The sequence below is a fragment of the Mauremys mutica genome, chromosome 17, assembly GCF_020497125.1.
Source record: "Mauremys mutica isolate MM-2020 ecotype Southern chromosome 17, ASM2049712v1, whole genome shotgun sequence".
Lineage (NCBI taxonomy): Eukaryota > Metazoa > Chordata > Testudines > Geoemydidae > Mauremys > Mauremys mutica.
In genome coordinates this window covers 26,881,533-26,903,623 of record NC_059088.1, presented here as the reverse complement: position 1 = coordinate 26,903,623, position 22,091 = coordinate 26,881,533, and the positions used below count along the sequence as shown (strand labels likewise).

Genomic DNA, 22,091 nt, shown 5'->3' with positions numbered 1-22,091 from the left:
TTAGCAAGGTTTAATTTGCAATGCCTTTTTGCTCGATATAAAATACTACTGTTTGTATTTTCAATCTGTTTGTGTGAATGAGGAATGAATGCATCAGGAAAAGATAAGGTGTGAAGGCCATTGTTATAGCCAGAGTCAAGGAAAGAAGCAAAAAGACTTAAAGAGCATCAAAGAATCATCAGGCACTGCTTACTACCCAGACAGCTGTTAAACTGTCTGGCATCCGCAGCATGAATACATGCTTTGCCGTGTAAGAATGCACCACCCCCAGCGAACCAATCATCACCTCAGGACCACGCAGAGTCAATTTTGACTCCAGAAGAAGATGTAGAAGAACAGCCTGCAATACCTTACAATCAACGTTCTTGTAAGGGTTGCCAGAAGCAGACGACGACCTAAAGCAAGGCCCAAGAAGAAGCAGTAGTGAGCCTAGCGCCTGCTGCCTGGTGGACATAAAACTGTGACTGCAGTTCCCTCAGTTGAGGTTGTCAGAACCAGAAGGGCCCTGCCTCCAACATGTGCCTCTGGTGGTGCCTGTTCCTCGGCTGTTTGTGTCTGAAGGTCTGGGGGGTCCACAATGACAATTCTTTTATCCAGCAGCAAGTGTGGATAGCTCAGACCCTTATTATTTCTAAATGCTGGGTCTGCAGCCACATCCCAGCCCACTCTCAAGCTGGTGTTCCTGTCCTGGCTATCCCACTCAATTCCCCAGACTTCACTGGAGGACCTCGTCCATTTAACACAATATGGAACAGCAATTACACCTGGGAAGAGACTATTGGCAGTTCCTTTATCCCACTTGGGGGAGTAATACACCAGGCAAAAAGGCTCCTGAAGTTACAAGCAGTAGTTAAAATAATGGCAAATAAAACTGGAGAAAGTTTAAGAGCCTTGGCCAAAGAAACAGGGGCAATCCAACAGGTGGCCCTCCAAAACCGTCAGGCATTGGACATAGTGCTGGCGGCCAAAGGAGGCACCTGTGCACTCATTGGAAAACAATGTTGTGTGTTTATACCTGACGATACCAATGAGATAATAGATCGCTCTAGCCACTTAGAACAAATCACATATCTTCCCCATGAAGAGCCAAGTTCTTTATGGAAGTGGCTAAGGCCTTGTCTACACTACAAGACTATTTTGAATCAACTTAGTTCGAATTTGTGGATTCGACCTTATGAAGTCGAATTTGTGTATCCATACTAAATACACTAATTCGAATTTCTGAGTCCACATTCACGGGGCCAGCGTCGACTTTGGAAGCGGTGCACTGTGGGAAGCTATCCCACAGTTCCCGCACTCCCCGCTGCCCATTGGAATGCTGGGTAGAGCCCCCAATGCCTGCTGGGGGAAAAAATGTGTCGAGGGTGGTTTTGGGTAACTGTCATTATTGAACCGTCACTCCCGCCCTCTCTCCTTGAAAGCGCCGGCGGGAAATCTGTTCGCGCCCTTCTCTGGTCGGTTACAGCTCGGACGCCACAGCACTGCGAGCATGGAGCCCGCTGCGATCATCGCTGCACTTATGGCCGTTGTCAACTCCTCGCACCTTATCGTCCACCTCTTCCACAGTCAGCTGCTGAGAAATCGGGCGAGGAGGCTCCGGCAGCGCGGTGAGGAGAGTGGCGCAGACCTCTCAGAAAGCAGGGTACGCTGCGCAGTGGAGATCATGGTGGCAATGGGTCAAGTTCATGGTGTGGAACGGCGATTCTGGGCCTGGGAAACAAGCACAGACTGGTGGGACCGCATAGTGCTGCAGGTCTGGGATGAATCACAGTGGCTGCGAAACTTCAGGATGCGTAAGGGCACTTTCCTTGAACTCTGTGACTTGCTGGCCCCTGCCCTGAAGCGCCAGGACACACGGATGCGAGCAGCCCTGTGTGTGCAGAAGCGAGTGGCCATAGCCCTCTGGAAACTTGCAACGCCAGACAGCTACCGGTCAGTAGCGAACCACTTTGGTGTGGGCAAATCTACCGTGGGGGTTGCTGTGATTCAAGTAGCCCACGCAATCGTTGAGCAACTGCTCTCAAAGGTAGTGACTCTGGGAAACGTCCAGGTCGTCATAGATGGCTTCGCCGCGATGGGATTCCCAAACTGCGGTGGGGCTATAGATGGGACTCACATCCCTATCCTGGCACCAGCCCACCAGGCCAGCGAGTACATTAACCGAAAGGGCTACTTTTCTATGGTGCTGCAAGCACTGGTGGACCATAGGGGACGTTTTACCAACATCTTCATCGGGTGGGCGGGCAAGGTTCATGACGCGCGTGTGTTCAGGAACTCTGGTCTGTTTAGACGCCTCCAGGCAGGAACTTTCTTCCCGGACCACAAAATAACGGTTGGGGATGTGCAGATGCCTACAGTGATCCTCGGGGACCCAGCCTACCCGCTAATGCCCTGGCTCATGAAGCCCTATACAGGCGCCTTGGACAGTGAGAAGGAACTCTTCAACTACCGGCTGAGCAAGTGCAGAATGGTGGTGGAGTGTGCTTTCGGACGTCTTAAGGGGAGGTGGCGGAGCTTACTGACTCGCTCGGACATCAGCGAAAAGAATATCCCTGTAGTTATTGCTGCTTGCTGTGTGCTCCACAATGTCTGTGAGAGCAAGGGCGAGACCTTTTTGGCCGGATGGGAGGTTGAGGCAAATCGCCTGGCTGCTGTTTATGCTCAGCCAGACACCCGTGCCGAAAGAATATCCCAGCGGGAAGCACTGTGTATCCGGGAGGCTTTGAAAGCAAGTTTCCTCAGAGAGCAGGGTAACCTATGACTCTCCACTTGATTTTAAGAGAAGCTGATCCTGGGCCTGTGTCTCTATGTGTTGAGTGAGATCTGCGGTTACATACCCCGTTCTCCAAGTTTCCCCCACTTCCAAAACACGTTTTAAAACAAATTAAACGGAACAGTTATTGTTAATAAATCTTTCTTTTACTTTGCATTTCTGTTCAGGGTTTGAAACATGGACGCATACTGTGCTGGGTACGGTGTGCACTGATGTACAGACCGCTTGTACAATACAGGACGGACAGCCTCCTGCTCCTACATAGGTCTCTGGGGTGGGGGACGGTTTCAAGTGGTTGTGCATGTAGGGGTGGGTTTGCAGGAAGGGGCGAGTGGTGCCGTCTTTGGATAGGGATTTGGATGACGGCAGTGGGCTGCGGGTTTGGGCGTAGGAAGGGGTGAGGGGTGTGGGGGAAGGGTGAGTATCTGTCCGTGGATGAGGGCTCTTGTTGGGGCTCAGGGCAGCGGAGAGGATCGCGCCTACGGTGGAAGTGCATGGTAAGGGCAGCGTGCCTTAACATTAAGGGGTGGCAGGCGCTAGGACCGTGGACAAGCGTACACATCACAGAATGACCCGGGGCAGCATACACCACACAGAGTGACCCTGGTGACTACTGACTGCAGTCTGTGTGTGCCCTGCAGTTGATCCTGCCCCCGATAGTCTGTACCCTGCTAATGTAGGCTATCCCGTGTAATTATAAATCCCCTGCCCCCCCCCCTACATACACAGTCTTCTGACACGAAAGACGTGACGGAAAGAGTGAACAACAGCAAACAGCTTTTATTAATCTACTACATAGTGGGGTGATGAAACTTGGATTTGGGACTGGGTGATCCCCTGTAAGGGAAGCGCTTCTACACAGTTATAGCGTCAGAGGTGTGTGGTACATTAGCGCTCAGCTGTGGTGCAGTGACAGTTCTCACGGCCCCTACCGCCCCTCCGTCTTGTAATTTTCGGTGAGGGGGGGACAGGACTTCTTGGCGGGGGAGGGCGGTTGCAGATACAGTGCAGGGGGGCTCTCTCCTCCTGCCTGCGGTCCTGCAGAACATCAACAAGGCGCCGGAGCGTGTCCGTTTGCTCCCTCATTAGCCCAAGCAGCGTTTGAGTCGCCTGCTGGTCTTCCTGCCGCCACCTGTCCTCCCGTTCGCTGTGTGAGCGCTGCTGCTGAGAGAGGGTCTCCCTCCACTGGCTCTGCTGGGCCGCCTCGGTTCTGGAGCAGGCCATCAGTTCCGCGAACATCTCGTCCCGAGTCTTTTTCTTTCGCCGCCTAATCTTAGCCAGCCTCTGCGAGGGGGATGCCGGGGCAGTCCGGGAAAGAGCAGAAGCTGTGTGATGGGAAACAGTAAGTGATTTCCTTGAACAGATACATGTTTGCGAACAGTGAACACAGTCTAGTCAGTTTCTCTGAACAAGACCATACAGGGCACCAAGTTCCACGAGATCTCAGGACAAGTTCGAGATTTCGGAATACGCTCTCATTGGCGGCGCCATTGCACAGGAGAGCGGACAAGCGGGGAGAGACAGCTGAATCCGTCTTGCAGACAGTCCTGGTAAGCCTTAAAGTAGATCATGCTTATCAGTTAGTGGATAGCTGTGCTCTCCTGCTAAAGGCAATCTGGAAAGCAGAAAGGCTGAGCCTTTTCCAGCCCCTCCCGCCAGTGCACGGGAAAGATCAATGTATGCTTGTTCTCTGTGGCCTCCAGCACGTGGCTGTTAAGCGAGGGTCGTTGTTATGCAACCTAATTTTAAACCATTAACAATAGTAACAATACACTAATTGCCCTACTTAGATGCAGCCTGTCCAGAACAACATCACCCTGAGGCGGGTCACTCGGAGTCAGAGAGAGCGGATGCTAAGGGAAGCCCTGCACAGACCAGGACCATATGCAGCAATGCTGGTGGAGGCGATGATTCCTCTCTACATTAGGATGTCCTGGCGCGGAAGAGTGTGCTTCCACGGAGCACCCAATAAGGCACCTCTCCCCAGGAACCTCCTGCGGAGGCTTTTCGAGCAGCTCTCTGAGAGCTTTGTTGAACTGTCCCAAGAGGATTATTGTTCAATCCCTATATGTGTGGACCTACTATTTATATAGTTTGACATTTAAAATTTTGTATATAGTATTTCTATTTTTTCTATACCTGTTTTTTAAAAAATAAATGTTTCCATGTTTATAGCACTTACCGCCTGATCCTTCCCCTGATTCTGAGTCCGGGTTAACGGGCGGGGACGGTTGGTAGGGGATCTCTGTGAGGGTGATGAAGAGATCCTGGCTGTCAGGGCAAGCAGTATTGTGTTCGCTGTCGCCTGCGCCGTCCTCCACAAACCCTTCCTCATCTTCCCCATCGGCGAACATCGCCGAGGAACTGTCCAGGTACACTATGCCATCCTCAGAGTCCACGGTCACTGGTGGGGCAGTGGTGGCAGACCCACCGAGAATGGCATGCAGTGCCTCGTAGAAGCGGCATGTCTGGGGAAGGGCTCCGGAGCATCCGTTTGCCGCTCTGACTTTTTGGTAGCCTTGTCTCAGGTCCTTGACTTTCACGCGGCACTGCATCGCATCCCGGCTGTATCCTTTGTCTATCATGGCTTTGGAGACCTTCTCGAAGGTCTTTGCATTCCGCTTGTTGGAGCGCAGCTCCGAGAGCACAGACTCCTCGCCCCACACAGCGATCAGATCCATGACTTCCCGGTCAGTCCATGCTGGGGACCTCTTTCTATTCTTGGATTGCCCGGACTCCTCTGCTGGAGAGCTCTGCATCGTTGCAGGTGCAGCGGAGCTCGCCCCGATGTCCAGCCAGGACGTCAGATTCAAAGTGCCCAGACAGGAAAAGGAATTCAAATTTTCCCGGGTCGTTTCCTGTGTGGCTGGTCAGAGCATCCAAGCTCGGACTGCTGTCCAGAGCGTCAACAGAGTGGTGCAGTGTGGGATAGCTCCCGGAGCTACTAAGTTCGATTAGCATCCACACCTAGCCTAATTCGAGCTAGCCATGTCGAATTTAGCGCTACTCCACCTGTCGGGGTGGAGTACCAAATTCGAACTAAAGAGCCCTCTAGTTCGAATTAAATGGCTTCCTGGTGTGGACGGTTGAGCGGTTAGTTCGAATTAACGCTGCTAAATTCGACTTAAAGTCCTAGTGTAGACCAGGCCTAAGTAACCTGTTCAATTTCTCTGGCATAGGAAACTGGTTGTTTCAGGGAGCCCTGACTATCCTGTTTGGAATCCTAATAATTTTTGTATGTTTTCAGTTAGTCTCCTGTTGTACCCAAAATTGTGTAAGGCCTGCCACCCAGGTGACTGCCCCAAAACAGAGTGCTAATATGATGATTTTGAATATTGCTGATGAACAAAGAGATAAAGAACAGTTAATATGTGGAACCCAGTAAAATGTTGGTCATGGCGTGAGCTTGACCAAAAGGAGGGATTGTGAAAGTAGAATGAATTATATTGTAAAAATAAGAATGGATTAAAGAAATGTTGTATGTACCTTTAAGCAGAAATAAAAAATGTTGAAATACAGGTGCCAGGAAAAGAAACATTAGGCATAAACAATGGTGCTAATGGCGAAACATTAACAGAAGATGGGTAATAGTTAGTAAGGAAATAAGATATGCATGCCTAGCCCAAGTAAACTTATCTGATTCTGCTTCCTTTGTTATCTTGTTAAGTTCTCACCCTTTTATCTGTATAAATAAGATAGTTTGTGTCTTGCATGGTGCTCACATTATCTGGGTGTTATTAGCAGAGCGCTGTGCTAATAAAACAGAGTGGTCTGACAAACTGTGAGTCCTGAGTCTAACTTTGACATTTGGTACACAAAGTTATGGGTTTTCCGTGTTTATCGATTTACATTTTCAGTTGCAGGACATCGGGGGGTGGGGGAGGAGAAAGTCATTATTTAATGGCAGACCTTGCAGACCTTGAGATGCAAAACATTAAAGCTTTATCATGAGAGAGAAGGAGGGGGAGGTAACATCTGTTATTGGACCAACTTCTCTTGGCGACAGAGACAAGCTTTCGAAAAGCTCCGGTGTAGCTCCAGAGCTGGTCTCTCTGCTCCAATAAAAGATGTTCCCTCACCCACCTTGTCTCTCTAATATCCTGGGACCGACGGGGCTACAAGAAGCCGGAATACACGGCTTTGTCATTGTAAAGTTTGACATGCAGTGTTGACAGCGTAAATAGCCTTCAATCATGTTCTATTATGTTTTGAAGCAGCATTTTTCTGACCTGGCCTAGCTGTACATTTCAATCATTGCCAATGGAAATGTTTTCCCGTCCGTTTTGGTGTGTCTGGCAAAATCAACATTGATGGATAAAAGTCCAGCCCTTCCGAGTGTGCAGAACCCAGAGCCGCTCTCGGATGGGACGAGAGCACTGGGGTAAAATGTGTATGCAAGATTGTGCCTCCAGCTTGAACCTGCCCTGGATTTCCCTCCCAGCCTGACCAGCCGCCCCTGCATCATGCCCCGCGCTGCGGCCATGCTGAGGGTCATTGGATCCTGTGACCAGGCCTCTGGCTGGGGAAACGGCCCGGCACTCGGCTCCCAGTGACTCAGGCCAGCATCTCATTCACACTGAGCCCCCTGACCCCTCGCTGCCAGTGGGAAGGGGCCTTGCCATGAATGTGGAGGCTCTGGGGGCCCGATCTCTGGCCCTTGCACACTGGAGATAATGGGAGCCCTGGTGTCCTGAGCCCGTGACCCTCAAGGCCTAGCGTGACAGGCTCTCTGGGGAAATAGACAGAACTTTCCAATACTGCAGGAGCCGTGTCCGTTTCAGATCCACCCGCCGCCCCTCTCAGCCCTGAGCAAGGCCAGTAAGAGGAACCTTCCCCAGCCCAGCGCCCTGGGCTGCTTTTAGCTCACTGCTCGAGTTACCACAAAGGAAAGAGCGTCTCGTGGGGGAAGTTGCAGAGCTGTGGGGCGGGTCATTTCTCTGCAGCCTCTCGGCACCATCAGGGACCAGCCACTCAGCCAGACTCTGCCGTCTAACCCGCTCCAGCTCTGTTTGGTCCGTTATATGGACTGACGGCCGCCCACTCTGCCTGCCCCTCGCTGTCAGGATGCAGGGGGCTCTGTGCTCATCCATTCTCTTGCTCCTGTTGGTTTTACAGCCAGTAGGTGAGTGATCTGTCTGAACTCCAGGGCAGGAAACAGCATCACCTGCAAACTCTGAGCCTGGATCCTTATCATCCCTCCCAGCTGCTAGGGGAAAGACCAGGGGGGAGCTACATGACCCTGAAGAGGCCAAGGTGGCCGGTGGAAGGGTCTGAGTAAGCCCTCAAGAGTTGGGGGAGTGCACCCCCCTGCAGCAGGGGCGCAGGTAGACGACTCTAGGACAGAAAGGGATGGGGGTGATTCTGGATAATGAAGGGAGAAACACAGAGAAATGCGGGGGGCTCTGGGGCAGGGAGACAGGAGAACTTAGGAAGGGGGAGGCAAGAGGAGATGACTGAGGTTGGAGACATGGAGCTAAGCCCTGGGGAGGGGCGGAAGGGGGACTCCAGCGAAGTGGCCGTGTTGCAGTGGGTGATGCCTCTGTCCCTGTGGGTGGTGGGGTGCTGCAGAGGGGCAGCGTTATTACTGCTGCCCAGGCGGCTGCTCAGGAGGTTCCACACAGATTATTGCTCCCCCCCGCCCCCATCCACACTCCCCACCCTCGGCACAGGGACTGCTGGGGACAACGATTTTCTGTGACTCTGGTCTGCCCACACAGAGGAACAGCCCCTCCCTGCACCTGCTCGCCAGCTGGGCCCCACACAGCGTGAGCCACGGGACAGGTGGAACCAGCCGGACCCTTTGGCCAAGACAAGCAACGGCTGAGATGTTCCAAGCCCACTGGGGAATGGAGCCCCATAAAGGGCTGATTCTCCATTGCCCAGCGTGTAGGGGGAGAGCAAATATCATTTAACCTTGTATAAGAACCTCATGATTTTTGGGGGGAGGAGGGGTCTGACTCCTGATTTTTGAACTGTTGGGGCTGGCAGTGCTGCAGATCACAATGTCGCCATTTCACCCTCGCTTTACTGTGGGGGAAATGGCCCTACAAGGCACATAGCCCCGGATCTCAACCCTTCGTCATTTTCACTTCGCCCCTCCATTTCCTTCTGTTTCTGCATTTCTCAGTCAGTCCCCGCTGTAACCACAGCTGGGGGCGGGGGGGGGGGCCTGAAACACCAACAGAAATGCCACTTTGGCTATTTCCAGCCTGAGCAGCAGCTGCCAGCCCTAGAAAGGACAGGATGACGCCGGTCCCAGGGGACAGGCACCCTAAGAGGAATGAAGAGTTTGGAATAGGACCCCAAGGTGCTAGTTGCTTTACTCACCTGTTTGAGATTCCCCTGGCACCAGCAGGACCCAGCTGCTAGAGTGTCTGGCAGATAATTTGCAACATGGAGACAGGGGCAAGACTATTTTTGTGATGGTGTTGGCAGCATGACCCCCTCAGGACCCTGAGGAAGAGACGGGTGTGTGCAGACATTTAATAGAGAGCATCGGCCATTCAATGGGCTGTAATGAGATCATCAGCCTCCCATGAGGCTATGCAGAACCCCCCTGTAACAGCTGTAACACACTCCAATGCAGGGGGGGCCTTTGTCCCCATCTAGCGGCTGCTCCACCTCAAAGGGTCAGAGCCTCCTACTGCTCCCGGATCTCTATCCCCCAATAGTTGATGCATTCAAAAGCCACACCCAGATCCAAATCTGACAACTGGCCCCTCACTCGGCAATAGCCCAATCACAGCCCCAGGGCTGAAGGCCTGGCCATGGGGCGCTGGACATGATGATATGGGAGGGTTTGGGCCCAGCTCCATGGGAAAAGGAACGGTCCCCTCCCGCAGCCCGGGAACAGCAGCACCCCCTGGTTTTTGAGAGAACGTGTCACAAGGGCTGGGGAAGGGAACTGGCCTGGTGTCTCCGTGACGGGGCGTGTGGTCGATCTGGTCCTAAAGGTTCCGGTTCTTCTCTCATGGGGCAGGGTACATCAGAGCAGAGGCAGGCGCGATGGAGCTGAGCGGGATTCTGGGAGGGTCGGTCACTTTCCCTCTGGAGATCCCAGCAGCAGAGCAATTCGAGAACGCTGGCTGGACCGTAAACACAAAGAGTCTAGGAACTATAGCAGCAGGGAAACCACCCAGTGTCGTTCTGATAGACAAAAAAAATTACAGCGGACGCGTGAGAATCCTTGACGAGAGCTACTCCCTACAGCTCGCCCACCTGCGGATGGAGGACACGGGACAATACAGAGCTGACGTAAACACAGATAAAGGCTCTGTTACCAAGCGCTTCACACTGCGCGTGTACAGTAAGTGTGGGGCCGATGAACCCGGGGGAAGCTGGAACCCGCCCTGCTCAGGAAGCTCCTCTGGGAGATCAAGGGCTGCAGGGTCTCAGCATCTGTGCAGACCTCTTAGTGCGGCTGCTTCTCCTCCTCCTCGCTCCTGTCCCTGCCACTCCCCCACATCCCAGCCCTGCCTTTCTGCTCAAACTTTACAGCCCTTGCCCAATTGTCCTCTTCATGTACCTTCCCCCATCCTGGCTGCTACCCCATTGCTCCAGCCCCTTCCCCGAACACACACAGCTCAGGTCCATCAGAAACCCAATCTCCTCTTGGCATGTAGGTTTCCTTCCCCCACCCCAGCATTTCATTGTTCATCCATCTTCTCCAGGCCCCACTCTGATCTCCTCACCTCACAACTCCAGAGTGATCTTTACCCCAACAGAGCTGGTCAGACAGAATTCCCCTCCCGCAGGGCATGCCGGTATTTCGACAGCGGTTTTCCTCCTGCATCAAGAGGAAAAGTGGACAGAGCAAAAATTTTCACAGAACAAAACGGTTTGAAAATGTTCGATTCAGAAAGGAAAAGTTTCAACATTTTTAATCAAAGCAAAAGTTTTGTTTCAAAGCTTCGATTGGTTACTTAGACGTTTCAACCTACCCTGCCAATAAAACGGTGCTTTGAGCAGAAATGTCAGTTCAAAATGAAACAGTTTGTTTCCAAATGTTGCTCTGGAAAATTAAAAATTTCCACTGAAATGGACAATTCCCCCTGGAAAATGTCAATTTGCAACAAACCCACATTTTCCAACAGAAAAAAATATTGTGGGAAACTTTTGATCAGCTCAGACCCCCAACAAGCCTAGAGATTGGGCCTCCCTGCAACCCCCAATGCAATAAATGATCCCTTCCTCCCATCTGCCCCCCACTTCCAAATTGTGACACCATCACATTTCCCCACTGCCTCTGCTCCAACCATGCTGCGAAGATGCAGAGAGCTCTCTGCACTCTTCTTCCCCCAGCAATTCCAGGCAGCAGCTAATAAGAGGCTGCTGTGATTTCATCCTGTTCCATGTTTCTCTGCACTCCTCTCAGAGCAAGTACCGGAGCCAACTGTCCTCTGTGACTCAGTGACCTGTGTGAACGAAACCTGTAACTACAACCTGCGCTGCACCGTCGGGGATGGAGGGGACAATGTGACCTACAGCTGGACTCACACAGCAGGGGGCGCTGTGGTACCCAATGAGTCCATTCTGCACGTATCTCAGAGCCCCCTGGCCGTCACCTGCACAGCCCAGAACCCCGTCAGTAACAGCTCCACAACCGCCTCTGCAAAGGGCCTTTGTGCAGGTAAGTCCCTCTGCGGGAAAGACTCCTGTTTAAAACAGAAACAAACCCTGCACGTCTAGAGCAGCTAACGGACCCCTTCTGCCAGTCTGCCACGGGCTCATCTCCCAGGGCACTGGCAGGATCAGGCTCGTAACAGTGACAGTTTTATAGCCCTGCTTGTGTTACAGGCCAGCAAAGAGAACATTTCCTGAGAACCGAATTGTACCCTACCAGGCACAACTCCCTCTGCAGGGTGGCGCTGCCCAGTGCGCACACGGGGGGAGCTGGCATCGGGTCGCTGCCTTTGCACCAGTCCCAGGGCTTTGATCCCAAACGGAACCTGCCCCCCGCAGCCCCAGAAGCCACCTCGCTGCAGATCTTAGCCTGTAACCTGCCAGGCAGGCAGTGATTTGCTCTGGATTTGTCTGTGACACCAGAGCAGCGTCGCAGGGTCAGTGGGGAGCAGCCTGGGCCCAAGGGGAGCCGTGCGCAGGCTGAGATATGGGGGGGATGGGGGGAACCCCGACAAGTTTAGTTATTGAACACGCCTGATCTCAAACACTGACTCACACAAGGGGCCGCATCAGCCCCCCCCATCCCCTCCCCCGGCTCTGAGAAGGCTCCTACCTGGGAGGGAGCAGGGGGAGGGGCAGGAACATCAGCGCAGGCTGCCCGGGGAGGGGTCACAGCCCCACCCTGCCCAGGGGGGAGGAGCTGCTCACGGGTGGGGGGCGCAGGGAGGAGCCGGCGGAGCGAGGGGCTCACAGGGGGGGTCCCAGGGCTGTGTTGGGCCCCGTCCCCTCACTCTGCTCAGGAGGAGTCTGAGCCGCGTCAGAGCCTCTGGGCCCCGCTCTGGGGACGGGGGCTCCTGTGCCTGGGCAGGACACGGCCGCTGACCCCAGAGGGGACACCGGAGCCGAGGTCAGTGGGGCCCGGCCCAGACTCAGCCCTGGCTGCCCAGCGTCTCCTCCTGCCCCGTACGGAGCGGGGGGCAGGTTCCCAGGCACCCCCACCCCTGCCCCTGCTGGGCTCTTGGGGCATCGCCGGTTGCCCCCTGCATGAACTGACGCCATCACCTTCAGCTCCCCCACCAGCCCCGGCCTCCTCGCTGTCCTACTGCCACCTCAAGGGGATCGTCCTGCTGCTGGTGCTGGGAGCCCTGAGCGCCGGGATCATCGCGGTGCACGTCCTCCCCGGCAGGGAGCGGAGACGGGACTGAGAGCAGAGGAGCTGCCCCTGCGCCTGCCAATCCCGCCTGGGCGTTCCCAGCCCCCCAGCCCGAGGAGGCTCCGGGGGCCGCTCGCTCGCAGCTTCCGACGGGTGAACGTCAGTGAGTGGGAGGAGGGGAAGTATCGGGTCCCTCTGTGGGGCGGGAGATGTGGTGGAGAATCCAACCTGCTCAGTGGCGCCCTCTGGCAGCCGCCGGCAGCACAACAGGTGCGCCTGCCTCAGTTTCCTCCCATCCACCTTCTGAAAAGACCCCAGTGTCTAACCGTACCCCTCCCTGGGGCTGATGTATTGTCCCAGCGTGTAAACCTTTCCCAGTGACTCCCTGCCGTGCCCGCTCCCCCCCGGGCTCTCCCCCCCTCCATGGCACCCGGCTCTCTGGGGACAGGAGCTCACCTCCAGCTGCACCTGGTTAATGCCCAAGGCAGGCCGGCCCCGGCCTCTGGCCGTTAAAGGGGCCGAACACCCTGTCACGGAGGCACTTTCCCTCCCACTGTGCTCTGGGGCCGATGACTGCGCAGGGCAGGGCGATGGAGAGCCAGGACCAAGGGGTTTGTCCCGGGAGAAACTCAGCTGCCTCGTGAACCCAGGACTGGCCCTAAAAACAGGGGACTCCAGCCTGGTGTAGACCCAGCTGCTGCACCAGTGTCACTGCAGGTCAGTGGGGTGATTTTCTACGGATCCAGTGAAAGCGCTGCCTCCCTGACTGGGGGTGCCCTTGTCTCAGTGGAAACAAGTCCCTGCACCTCTTTAACTGTGTGGAGACAAGCCCTTAGGAATTACACCCGGCCAGTGTAGTCCAGCGTCCCTGCTCCAGCCCTGCCCTGCCTCGGCTACTTCAGAGGAAGGAGAAACACACCCCCTACTGGACTATTCTGGAATAACCTGCCCACATGAGGAATTTTTCTCACCCACACACAGAGGGAAGTTGGTTTATACCCTGGTGCCAAAGAGTTAATGTCCCTTCCACATTCTCTCTCTCCTCCCCAGCAGAGCCGTGAATGTCCTTGTTATTCAGACAGGTCCAGGGTGTGTTGTATTTTAATCCTGCAAAAGCTTGACAGAGCAATATTATCCAGTGGCAATGAGTTCCGCGGGATAACTTTCCATCATGTAAATAAAGTCTCCACCTCTGCACTCCACAGGGTCATGATCCTTGTATCACTGGGGTAACCCTGCTACTGGCATCACACTCACTGCAGGGCTTCCTCGGTGTCCAGGCTCAGTCACCATCTTCCCCACAATGCTCAGCACCTCCTGCTCACACCCGATCCGGATTTGTGTCCCTGCCCCAGCTCTGAGCTGCCAGCCATGGGGAGGCGCCTTCAATTCCTTTGCTCAGGCCTCTATCCAGCAGAGAACCTACAGACCCTCCGCTCCCAGCGGATCGCAGCCCCCGGGACACAGGGCCAGATTCTCATTCACGCCAAGCCCCCGTCACACCCCCCTGGCTGTGCAAAGGGCCCTGACAGTGGGTGTCAATGTACTAGGTGCCCCGTCGAAGGCCCTTTCCATTGCTAGAGCCGTGTCAAGGGGCCCCGGGTAACAGAATTCCTAGCGTGACAGGCTCTCCGGTGCAATAGACAGAACCATCCAGTATCGCAGGAGCCGTGTCTGGTTCAGACCCTTTCAGCCCTGAGCAATTAGAGGAACCTTCCCTGACCCAGCGCCCTGGGCTGCTTTGAGCTCATTGCGCCACTTACCACAAAGGAAAGAGCGTCTCGTGGGGGAAGTTGCAGAGCTGGGGGACGGGTCATTTCTCTGCAGCCCCTCGGCACTATCAGGGATCCATCGGCCACTCAGCCAGACCCTGCCGTCTAACCCGCTCCGGCCCTGTTCGGTCAGGACACCCGTTATACGGACTGACGGCCGCCCGCTCTGCCTGCCCCTCGCTGCCAGGATGGAGGGGGCTCTGCGGCCTTCCCTTCTCTTGCTCCTGTTGGTTTCACAGCCCGGCGGTGAGTGATCTGTCTGAACTCCAGGGCAGGAAATGGTGGCACAGACACTGGTGTCATTTCAGAGGCGGGGGATAGAGGGCAGCACTTTAATCGTGATTCCAGAGGCTAGTTGAGCACCTGAAAACTCTTGGTTTTTTGTAGATAATAACAGAGGCCCAGTGCTGCTGTCAGATAACAGTTTCTAATTCCTATGTAGAGAAAGAAGAGAGTTGGCATCACAGCTTTCACTTCTGTTTAGAGGCTAGTTCCTTTCCAGCAGGGTCTTAACACATCCCCCCATCCCCCCATGGACTTCCTGTCTGACCTCACATCAGCACCTTAGGGACAGAGTTTCAAAGGTTTTCAGGCACCCAAGGATGTAGCCAGGCACCTAGTGGGGTTTACAAAGCACCGAACCTTCTAGGCGCTTTTGAAAATCCCACTCGGGGCCTAAATACCTGTGAAAGTCTGGCTGCTAGTCTGGGTGTGCCTCAGTGCCCATCTGTGCAATGGGGGTAACAGCCCAGCTCTGCCTCACCCAGGGGCTGTGCTGTGAGGAGCTCAGATGCTGCGGTGATGGGGCCACATCAGGACCACAGGGAGCGTGGGACCTTCTCTGTGCCACTGCCAGCCCTGCCCTGGGCTTCGGCCCCTTCTGTTCTCCTAGGCCCCTCACACCTTCCTCTGTTCTGAGTGTAGCCTGGGCTCAGAGGGCTCCGCTGTGTTTCTTCTGAGTCCCCTGGGCTCTCTCCTCACCCCCCACCCACACAGGGATTCCTGTTTGACAGGTTCATCTAACCACTTCCAGATCCTTCATTTAATTACCGGCCTTTCCTCATCTTAATCACCCTGCCTCTGTCTGTAAACAAAGCACTGACTCCCTGCCCCAGGGACACAAGCTGAGAGAAACTCCCCTCTGCACAACTCACAATCCACACTAACTCTGTGCAGTGAAGAGCTCTGCCCGGGAGCACAGCTCCTGCAGGGCTGCCCAGAGGATTCCGGGGGCCTGGGGTCTTCGGCAGCAGGGGGCCCTTCTGTTCCGGGACCCGCCGCCGAAGTGCCCTGAAGACCCGCCGGGGGCCCCCAGCAGCCGCAGTGCAGCCGGGTCTTCCGCAGTAATTTGGCGGCGGGGGGCCCCCGCCACAGGTCTCCGGGGCACTTCCGCGGTGGGTCCCGGAACGGAAGGGCCCCCCGCCGCCGAATTACAGCTGAAGACCCAGCTGCGCTTCGGCGGTAATTCGATGGCGGGGGGTCCTTCCACCCCGGAGCGGAAGGACCCTCCACCATGTCCCTGCCAGCAGGTAGGGGATCTTGGGGAGCAATTACCACACGGGTGGGGTGCAAAATAAACTTTATTAAGAAAATGCAAAAACAGGGAAAATTTAATAGTGAGGGGTGTGGGGGTTGTTAAGGTAGACAATTGGGGAGGGGTTTCTTTTGGTGAACAGTATAGGGGGTTTCAATAGTGGGGTACAATACAGTTGGTAAACAATTAACACTGAGGTATAAATGTAACAGGTAGCTAACAATTTCTATGTAAAAAGGTGTGTCACAGCAGCATATAACCAACTAACAGTTATGGAAAAATATGTTAAATAACAAACAATTTTAGGTAAAAATGTGTCACAGTGGTGTAAATATAGAATGTGAGGTGTATCAGAGAGGAAAAAAGTAACCAATGGGGTTTTATGCTAGATTGGGATGTGGGGAGAGGAGCACGTGGTGGAGCAGAGGGAGATTTAAACTTAGAGAGAGACAGAGAACAGAGAGACTGTAAGGAGTCAGAGGGACACAAAGAAGCTGGGGGGGGGGGGTTGCAGTGGAAAGACAGACTTAACCACAATTATACAAAACACAGCAAAATCTTATCTATGATCTAACTTAACCAAGACTACACAAATTAGCAAGTAAGAAAACACAATGCAACAATTCTCTAAGCCTAATTTACAGAGTATAATGCTAAACCTAATTTAACCTAATGAGTGCACCTTATACTAGGGGTGGTTCTCCAAGGGTGTGGCTGCAGCAGTGGAGCAACTGCAAGTGAGCTGCCCAGGATAGAATCCAGGGAGGCACAGGTTTATTTCTAGCAGCAAAGGAGCTCCAGAAACAGATTACAGATGCAGACCAAGGTCTGTCTGTCTGTTGGGGAAAGAAAAGCCAGCAGCTAGAACAGCGGGGGTCTGCAAGAGAGAGTTCTTACCAATCCCCAGGACAACAGCAGAGGCAGGCACAGCAGCAGCATCAGAGGACGCAGAGAGGACGCAGAGAGGACTCAATTTGCTCACAATAATCAGGAGATCTCCAGGCAAAATTCGTTGTTCGTGGGAGGGGAGTTTAAAAACGGGGGTATGCTCAAAAACAAACGAGAGCGGGGAGAGGGCCTCCCAAAGACCCCTAGCTGATCAGACCAGGTGGCAAAGCAAGGACCTTCTCCGAGGTCTGCTTAGAAAATGTCTGGTTATATAGGCAAACTTAGGCAGTTTCCCGCCAGTGACTTTGATTGGTTCCCCTTGTTAGAGGGGAGGAGAGAAAGCAGGGAAAAGTCTTCAGGTGTGCACAGACGTGTCTGGGCTAGTCCTAAATCACAGGCATGACTTACATGCTCAGCTATGTGGCCATATAAGGTCTTGCATTCTTGGGCAGCGCCCCCTACACCGAGCCCAGGTCTGAACAAAGGAGGCAGGGGCCCACCCCCACCTGAGCAGAGCAATGGCTCCGGTTAGTCTGCAAAGGCCATTCCACTGAGCAGGGCCAGGCTATGACTCTTGCTAGCCCCATGGCTGGGAGGGGCGGCCACACAGAGAGGAAAACAAAAAAGGAATGCAGCAGGGAGGCAGCTGCAACAGACACACCAGTGAAGACCGGAAGCGGAAGAAGCTCCGGGACCCGCGAGAGCTAGGTGCAAATTCACCTCTTCAGCCAAATTTCCTGCACTAGCCCCAAACCCAACACCGTCACCCCCAGCTCAGCTACGGCCGGTGGGGATCATGAAACCGCCCGAGCCTGCTGGGCAGGGAGAGAGGAATCCAAGCTGTCTCCCTTGCTCTTGGGAGGGGCTCAGACACCGGGGTGATGGGCCCCAGTGTAAGAACCCCCAGAGGGAGACGAGTGGGTCAGGGGATAGACAGACTCGGCCATCACTGGGCTGTAATAGGATCATCAGCCTCCACTCAACCTGTGCAGGTAAAACGCCTGTGAAAGCCTGTAACCCGCTCTGGCACCGTGCGGCTCTCTGTCCCCCTCTAGTGGTTGGTTCACAGCAGAGGGAAAGAGCCTCCTACTGCTACCGGAGCTCAACCCTCTGAGATCAGACGTGTTCAAAAGCCAGATCCAGACCCACATCTGACAGCTGGCCCCTGGCTCTGTAATATCCCAGCCCCAGCCCCAGGGCTGAAGGTGGCCTGGCCATGGGGCGCTGGACACCAGGATCTGAAATCTGGGAGGGGTTGGGCCCAGCTCCATAGGAAACGGTACCGTCCCCTCCCTCTCCCCCTCCCACCTAGCGCCCCCTGGGTCCCGGGCAGGGCCGGTGCAGCCATTAGGCAAACTAGGCGGCCGCCTGCGGCGCCAAGATTTGAGGGCACCAAAAAGCGGTGCCCAAAATGTCTGGGACGCTCACCCGGCGCTGGGGCTTCGATCAGCTCCGGGCGGCCGGGAAGTGGTGTCATTCCTCCTCCGGCCGCCGGGGGGCGGCTGCTCCCTGCTGCTCTGGCTCTGCCCCAGGGCCCCTGCCCCTGCTCAGCCCCACCTCACCCCCACTCCCCTGAGCTCTGCAGCAGGGCCGGGCTGCCCTCACCGGCGGGGGGAAGTGCAGAGACCTGGCCCCAGCCACGCCACCGGGGAGTGTGGGGGGTGGTTCCCCCCTGCCCTCAAAGCCAACCCCCCCCCCGAGAGCCCTCCCCCCGCGGAGGCCTGGGGCACCATGTCCCCCTCCCCCATGGGGGGGCAGCGTAGGGACCCAGAATATCTAGGGACAGCCCCGGTACCCACCACCCTGCCCGCAGCCAGCCCCACACACCCCGTCTCCAGCCAGCCCCTGCCCCACCCCCCTGCCCGAAGCCAGCCAGCCCCACACCCTGTCAGGTTATTCATTTATTTTCATTAAATATGTAGACTAAATAATGAAATTAACCCATTTTCAAGCCGAACGTGTATTAGTTCTAATGAGCAAGGCCATGCTAGGCAGGATTCATTTCTGAAAGTTTATAATCGATGCTCTGTGGGGAGGGGTGGGGGTGGGGGGCGCAAGGAGGAAGTTTCGCCCAGGGCCCTGCTCCCGGGGGAACGTGTCACAAGGGCTGGGGAGGGGAACTGGCCTGGTGTCCCCGTGACGGGGCGTGTGGTCGATCTGGTCCTAAAGGCTCCTGTTCTTCTCTCGTGGGGCAGGGTCCGGCAGAGCTGGGGCAGGCGCGATGGAGCTGAGCAGGATTGTGGGGGGCTCCGTCACTTTCCCCCTGGGGATCCCAGCAGAGCAAGTTAGAACTGCTGCCTGGACAGTAAACACAACGAGGAGTATAGTAACTGTAGCAGCAGGAAACCCCCCCACTGTCATTGTGTTAGACCCATCCTACGAGGGACGCCTGAGAGTCCCCGAGAGCAACTCGCTTCAGATCACCAGCCTGAGGATGGAGGACACGGGCACCTACGGAGCTCAGATCAGCACAGCTACAGGCACTTCCACCACCCACAGCGCTCAAATCAGCACAGCTACAGGCATCATCCACAGAAACTACACGCTGCGCGTGTACGGTAAGTGTGGGGCCGATGAACCCCGGGGGAAGCTGGAACCCGCCCTGCTCAGGAAGCGCCTCTGGGAGATCAAGGGCTGCAGGGCCCCAGCAGGGCCGCCCAGAGGGGGGGCAAGAGGGGCAATTTGCTCCGGGCCCCGCAGGGGCCCTCACGAGAGTTTTTTGGGGCCTCTGGAGCGGGGTCCTTCACTCGCTCCGGAGTCTCCAGAAAACTCTTGCAGGTCCCGGAGCTTCTTCTGCTCCCGGTCTTCGCCGGCGGAGCGTCCTTCCGCTCCGGGAGCAGCTGCAGAAGTGCCCTGGAGACCCACGGTGGGGGCTCCCCCACCGCCGAATTACCGCAGAAGACCCGGCTGCACTGCGGCGGCTGGGGGCCCCACGCGGGTCTTGGGGCACTTTGGCAGCGGGTCCCAGAACGGAAGGGCCCCCCCGCCGCCGAAGACCCCAGGCCCCCGGAATCCTCTGGGCGGCCCTGGGCCCCAGCGTCTGTGCAGACCTCTTAGTGCGGCTGCTTCTCCTCCCCCTCGCTCCTGTTCCTTCTCCTGCCACCCCCCAGCTCTGCCTCTCTGCCCACTTCTCCTCTGCAACTTCCTTCCCCCGACCTGGCTGCTGTTGCCCTGATCCCCTGCCCCTGCCCCAACCGTGCTGGAGGAGCCAGACAGCTCCTTGCACTCGGCTTCCCCCAGCACATCCAGGCAGCCGCTAGCAAGATGCTGCAGGAATTTCAGCCCATTCCATGTTTCTCGACCCCCTGCAGAGCAAGTACCGGAGCCAACTGTCCTCTGTGACCCAGTGACCTGTGTGACTGAAACCTGTAACTACAACCTGCGCTGCACCGTCGGGGATGGAGGGGACAATGTGACCTACAGCTGGACTCACACAGCAGGGGGCGCTGTGGTACCCAATGGGGCCATTCTGCCCATCTCTCTGCGCCCCCGGGATGCTCCCCTGGCCGTCACCTGCACAGCCCAGAACCCCGTCAGTAACAGCTCCACAACCGCCTCTGCAACGGGCCTTTGTGCAGGTAAGTCCCTCTGCAGGAAAGACTCCTGTTTAAAACAGAAACAAACCCAGCACATCTAGAGCAGCTAACGGACCCCTCCTGCCAGTCTGCCACGGGCTCATCTCCCAGGGCACTGGCAGGATCAGGCTCATAACAGTGACAGTTTTATAGCCCTGCTTGTGTTACAGGCCAGCAAAGAGAACATTTCCTGAGAACCGAATTGTACCCTGCCAGGCACAACTCCCTCTGCAGGGTGGCGCTGCCCAGTGTGAACACGGGGGGAGCTGGCATCAGGTCGCTGCCTTTGCACCAGTCTCAGGGCTTTGATCCCAGCCAGAACCTGCCCCCAGCCCAGAAGCCACCTCGCTGCAGATCTGTAACCCTGCCAGGCAGGGAGTGGTTTGCTCTGGATTTGTCTGTGTCACCAGAGCAGCGTCGCAGGGTCAGTGGGGAGCAGCCTGGGCCCAAGGGGAGCCGTGTGCAGGCTGAGATATGGGGGATGTGGGGGGATGGGGGAACCCCGACAAGTTTAGTTACTGAACACGCCTGATCTCAAACACCGACTCACATAAGGGGCCGCATCAGCCCCCCCCATCCCCTCCCCCGGCTCTGAGAAGGCTCCTACCTGGGAGAGAGCAGGGGGAGGGGCAGGAACATCAGCACAGGCTGCCCGGGGGAGGGGTCACAGCCCCACCCTGCCCAGGGGGGAGGAGCTGCTCGCGGGTGGGGGGCGCAGGGAGGAGCCGGCGGAGCGAGGGGCTCAGAGGGGGGGTCCCAGGGCTGTGTTGGGCCCCGTCCCCTCACTCTGCTCAGGAGGAGTCTGAGCCGCGTCAGAGCCTCTGGGCCCCGCTCTGGGGACGGGGGCTCCTGTGCCTGGGGGCAGGATGCGGCTGCTGACCCCAGAGGGGACACCGGAGCCGAGGTCAGTGGGGCCCGGCCCAGACTCTGCCCTGGCTGCCCAGCGTCTCCTCCTGCCCCGTACGGAGCGGGGGGCAGGTTCCCAGGCACCCCTGCCCCTGCTGGGCTCTTGCGGCATCGCCGGTTGCCCCCTGCATGAACTGACGCCATCACCTTCAGCTCCCCCACCAGCCCCGGCCTCCTCGCTGTCCTACTGCCACCTCAAGGGGATCGTCCTGCTGCTGGTGCTGGGAGCCCTGAGCGCCGGGATCATCGCGGTGCACGTCCTCCCCGGCAGGGAGCGGAGACGGGACTGAGAGCAGAGGAGCTGCCACTGCGCCTGCCAATCCCGCCTGGGCGTTCCCAGCCCCCCAGCCCGAGGATGCTCCGGGGGCCGCTCGCTCGCAGCTTCCGACGGGTGAATGTCACTGAGTGGGAGGAGGGGAAGTATCGGGTCCCTCTGTGGGGCGGGAGATGTGGTGGAGAATCCGCCCTGCTCAGTGGCGCCCTCTGGCAGCCGCCGGCAGCACAACAGGTGCGCCTGCCTCAGTTTCCTCCCATCCACCTTCTGAAAAGACCCCAGTGTATAACCGTACCCCTACCTGGGGCTCATCTATTGTCCCAGCGTGTAAACCTTTCCCGGTGACTCCCTGCCATGCCCGCTCCCCGCCGGGCTCTCCCCCACTCCATGGCACCCGGCTCTCTGGGGACAGGAGCTCACCTCCAGCTGCACCTGGTTAATGCCCAAGGCAGGCCGGCCCCGGCCTCTGGCCGTTAAAGGGGCCGAACACCCTGTCACGGAGGCATTTTCCTTCCCACTGTGCTCTGGGGCCGATGACTGCGCAGGGCAGGGCGATGGAGAGCCAGGACCAAGGGGTTTGTCCCGGGAGAAACT

The 22,091-nt window shown here is 56.3% G+C and overlaps 2 protein-coding genes across 2 annotated transcripts; both read left to right on the top strand.

Annotated features, from left to right (window-relative positions):
• Window positions 1-10,618: 10,618 nt before the first annotated feature.
• Window positions 10,619-12,660, top strand: LOC123351497 (SLAM family member 5-like). Its single transcript, XM_044990882.1, has 3 exons — window positions 10,619-10,667; window positions 11,148-11,402; window positions 12,476-12,660. Exons 1-3 carry the CDS (start codon window positions 10,619-10,621, stop codon window positions 12,598-12,600), a joined length of 429 nt encoding a protein of 142 aa, XP_044846817.1. The 3' UTR covers window positions 12,601-12,660.
• A 1,735-nt stretch (window positions 12,661-14,395) lies between these two features.
• Window positions 14,396-21,830, top strand: LOC123351577 (SLAM family member 9-like). The gene is made up of 4 exons (XM_044991015.1): window positions 14,396-14,566; window positions 18,938-19,300; window positions 20,054-20,320; window positions 21,377-21,830. Exons 1-4 carry the CDS (start codon window positions 14,509-14,511, stop codon window positions 21,511-21,513), a joined length of 825 nt encoding a protein of 274 aa, XP_044846950.1. The 5' UTR covers window positions 14,396-14,508; the 3' UTR covers window positions 21,514-21,830.
• The last annotated feature ends 261 nt before the right edge of the window (window positions 21,831-22,091 follow it).

Coding starts and splice junctions, on each gene's coding strand:
- LOC123351577 (XM_044991015.1), top strand. CDS start 14,509: ATGGAGGGGGCTCTGCGGCCTTCCCTTCTCTTGCTCCTGTTGGTTTCA. Junction 14,567..18,937: donor GTTGGTTTCACAGCCCGGCG/GTGAGTGATCTG, acceptor CTCGTGGGGCAG/GGTCCGGCAGAGCTGGGGCA. Junction 19,301..20,053: donor CTACACGCTGCGCGTGTACG/GTAAGTGTGGGG, acceptor GACCCCCTGCAG/AGCAAGTACCGGAGCCAACT.
- LOC123351497 (XM_044990882.1), top strand. CDS start 10,619: ATGTTCGATTCAGAAAGGAAAAGTTTCAACATTTTTAATCAAAGCAAA. Junction 10,668..11,147: donor CATTTTTAATCAAAGCAAAA/GTTTTGTTTCAA, acceptor CACTCCTCTCAG/AGCAAGTACCGGAGCCAACT. Junction 11,403..12,475: donor TGCAAAGGGCCTTTGTGCAG/GTAAGTCCCTCT, acceptor CTCCCCCACCAG/CCCCGGCCTCCTCGCTGTCC.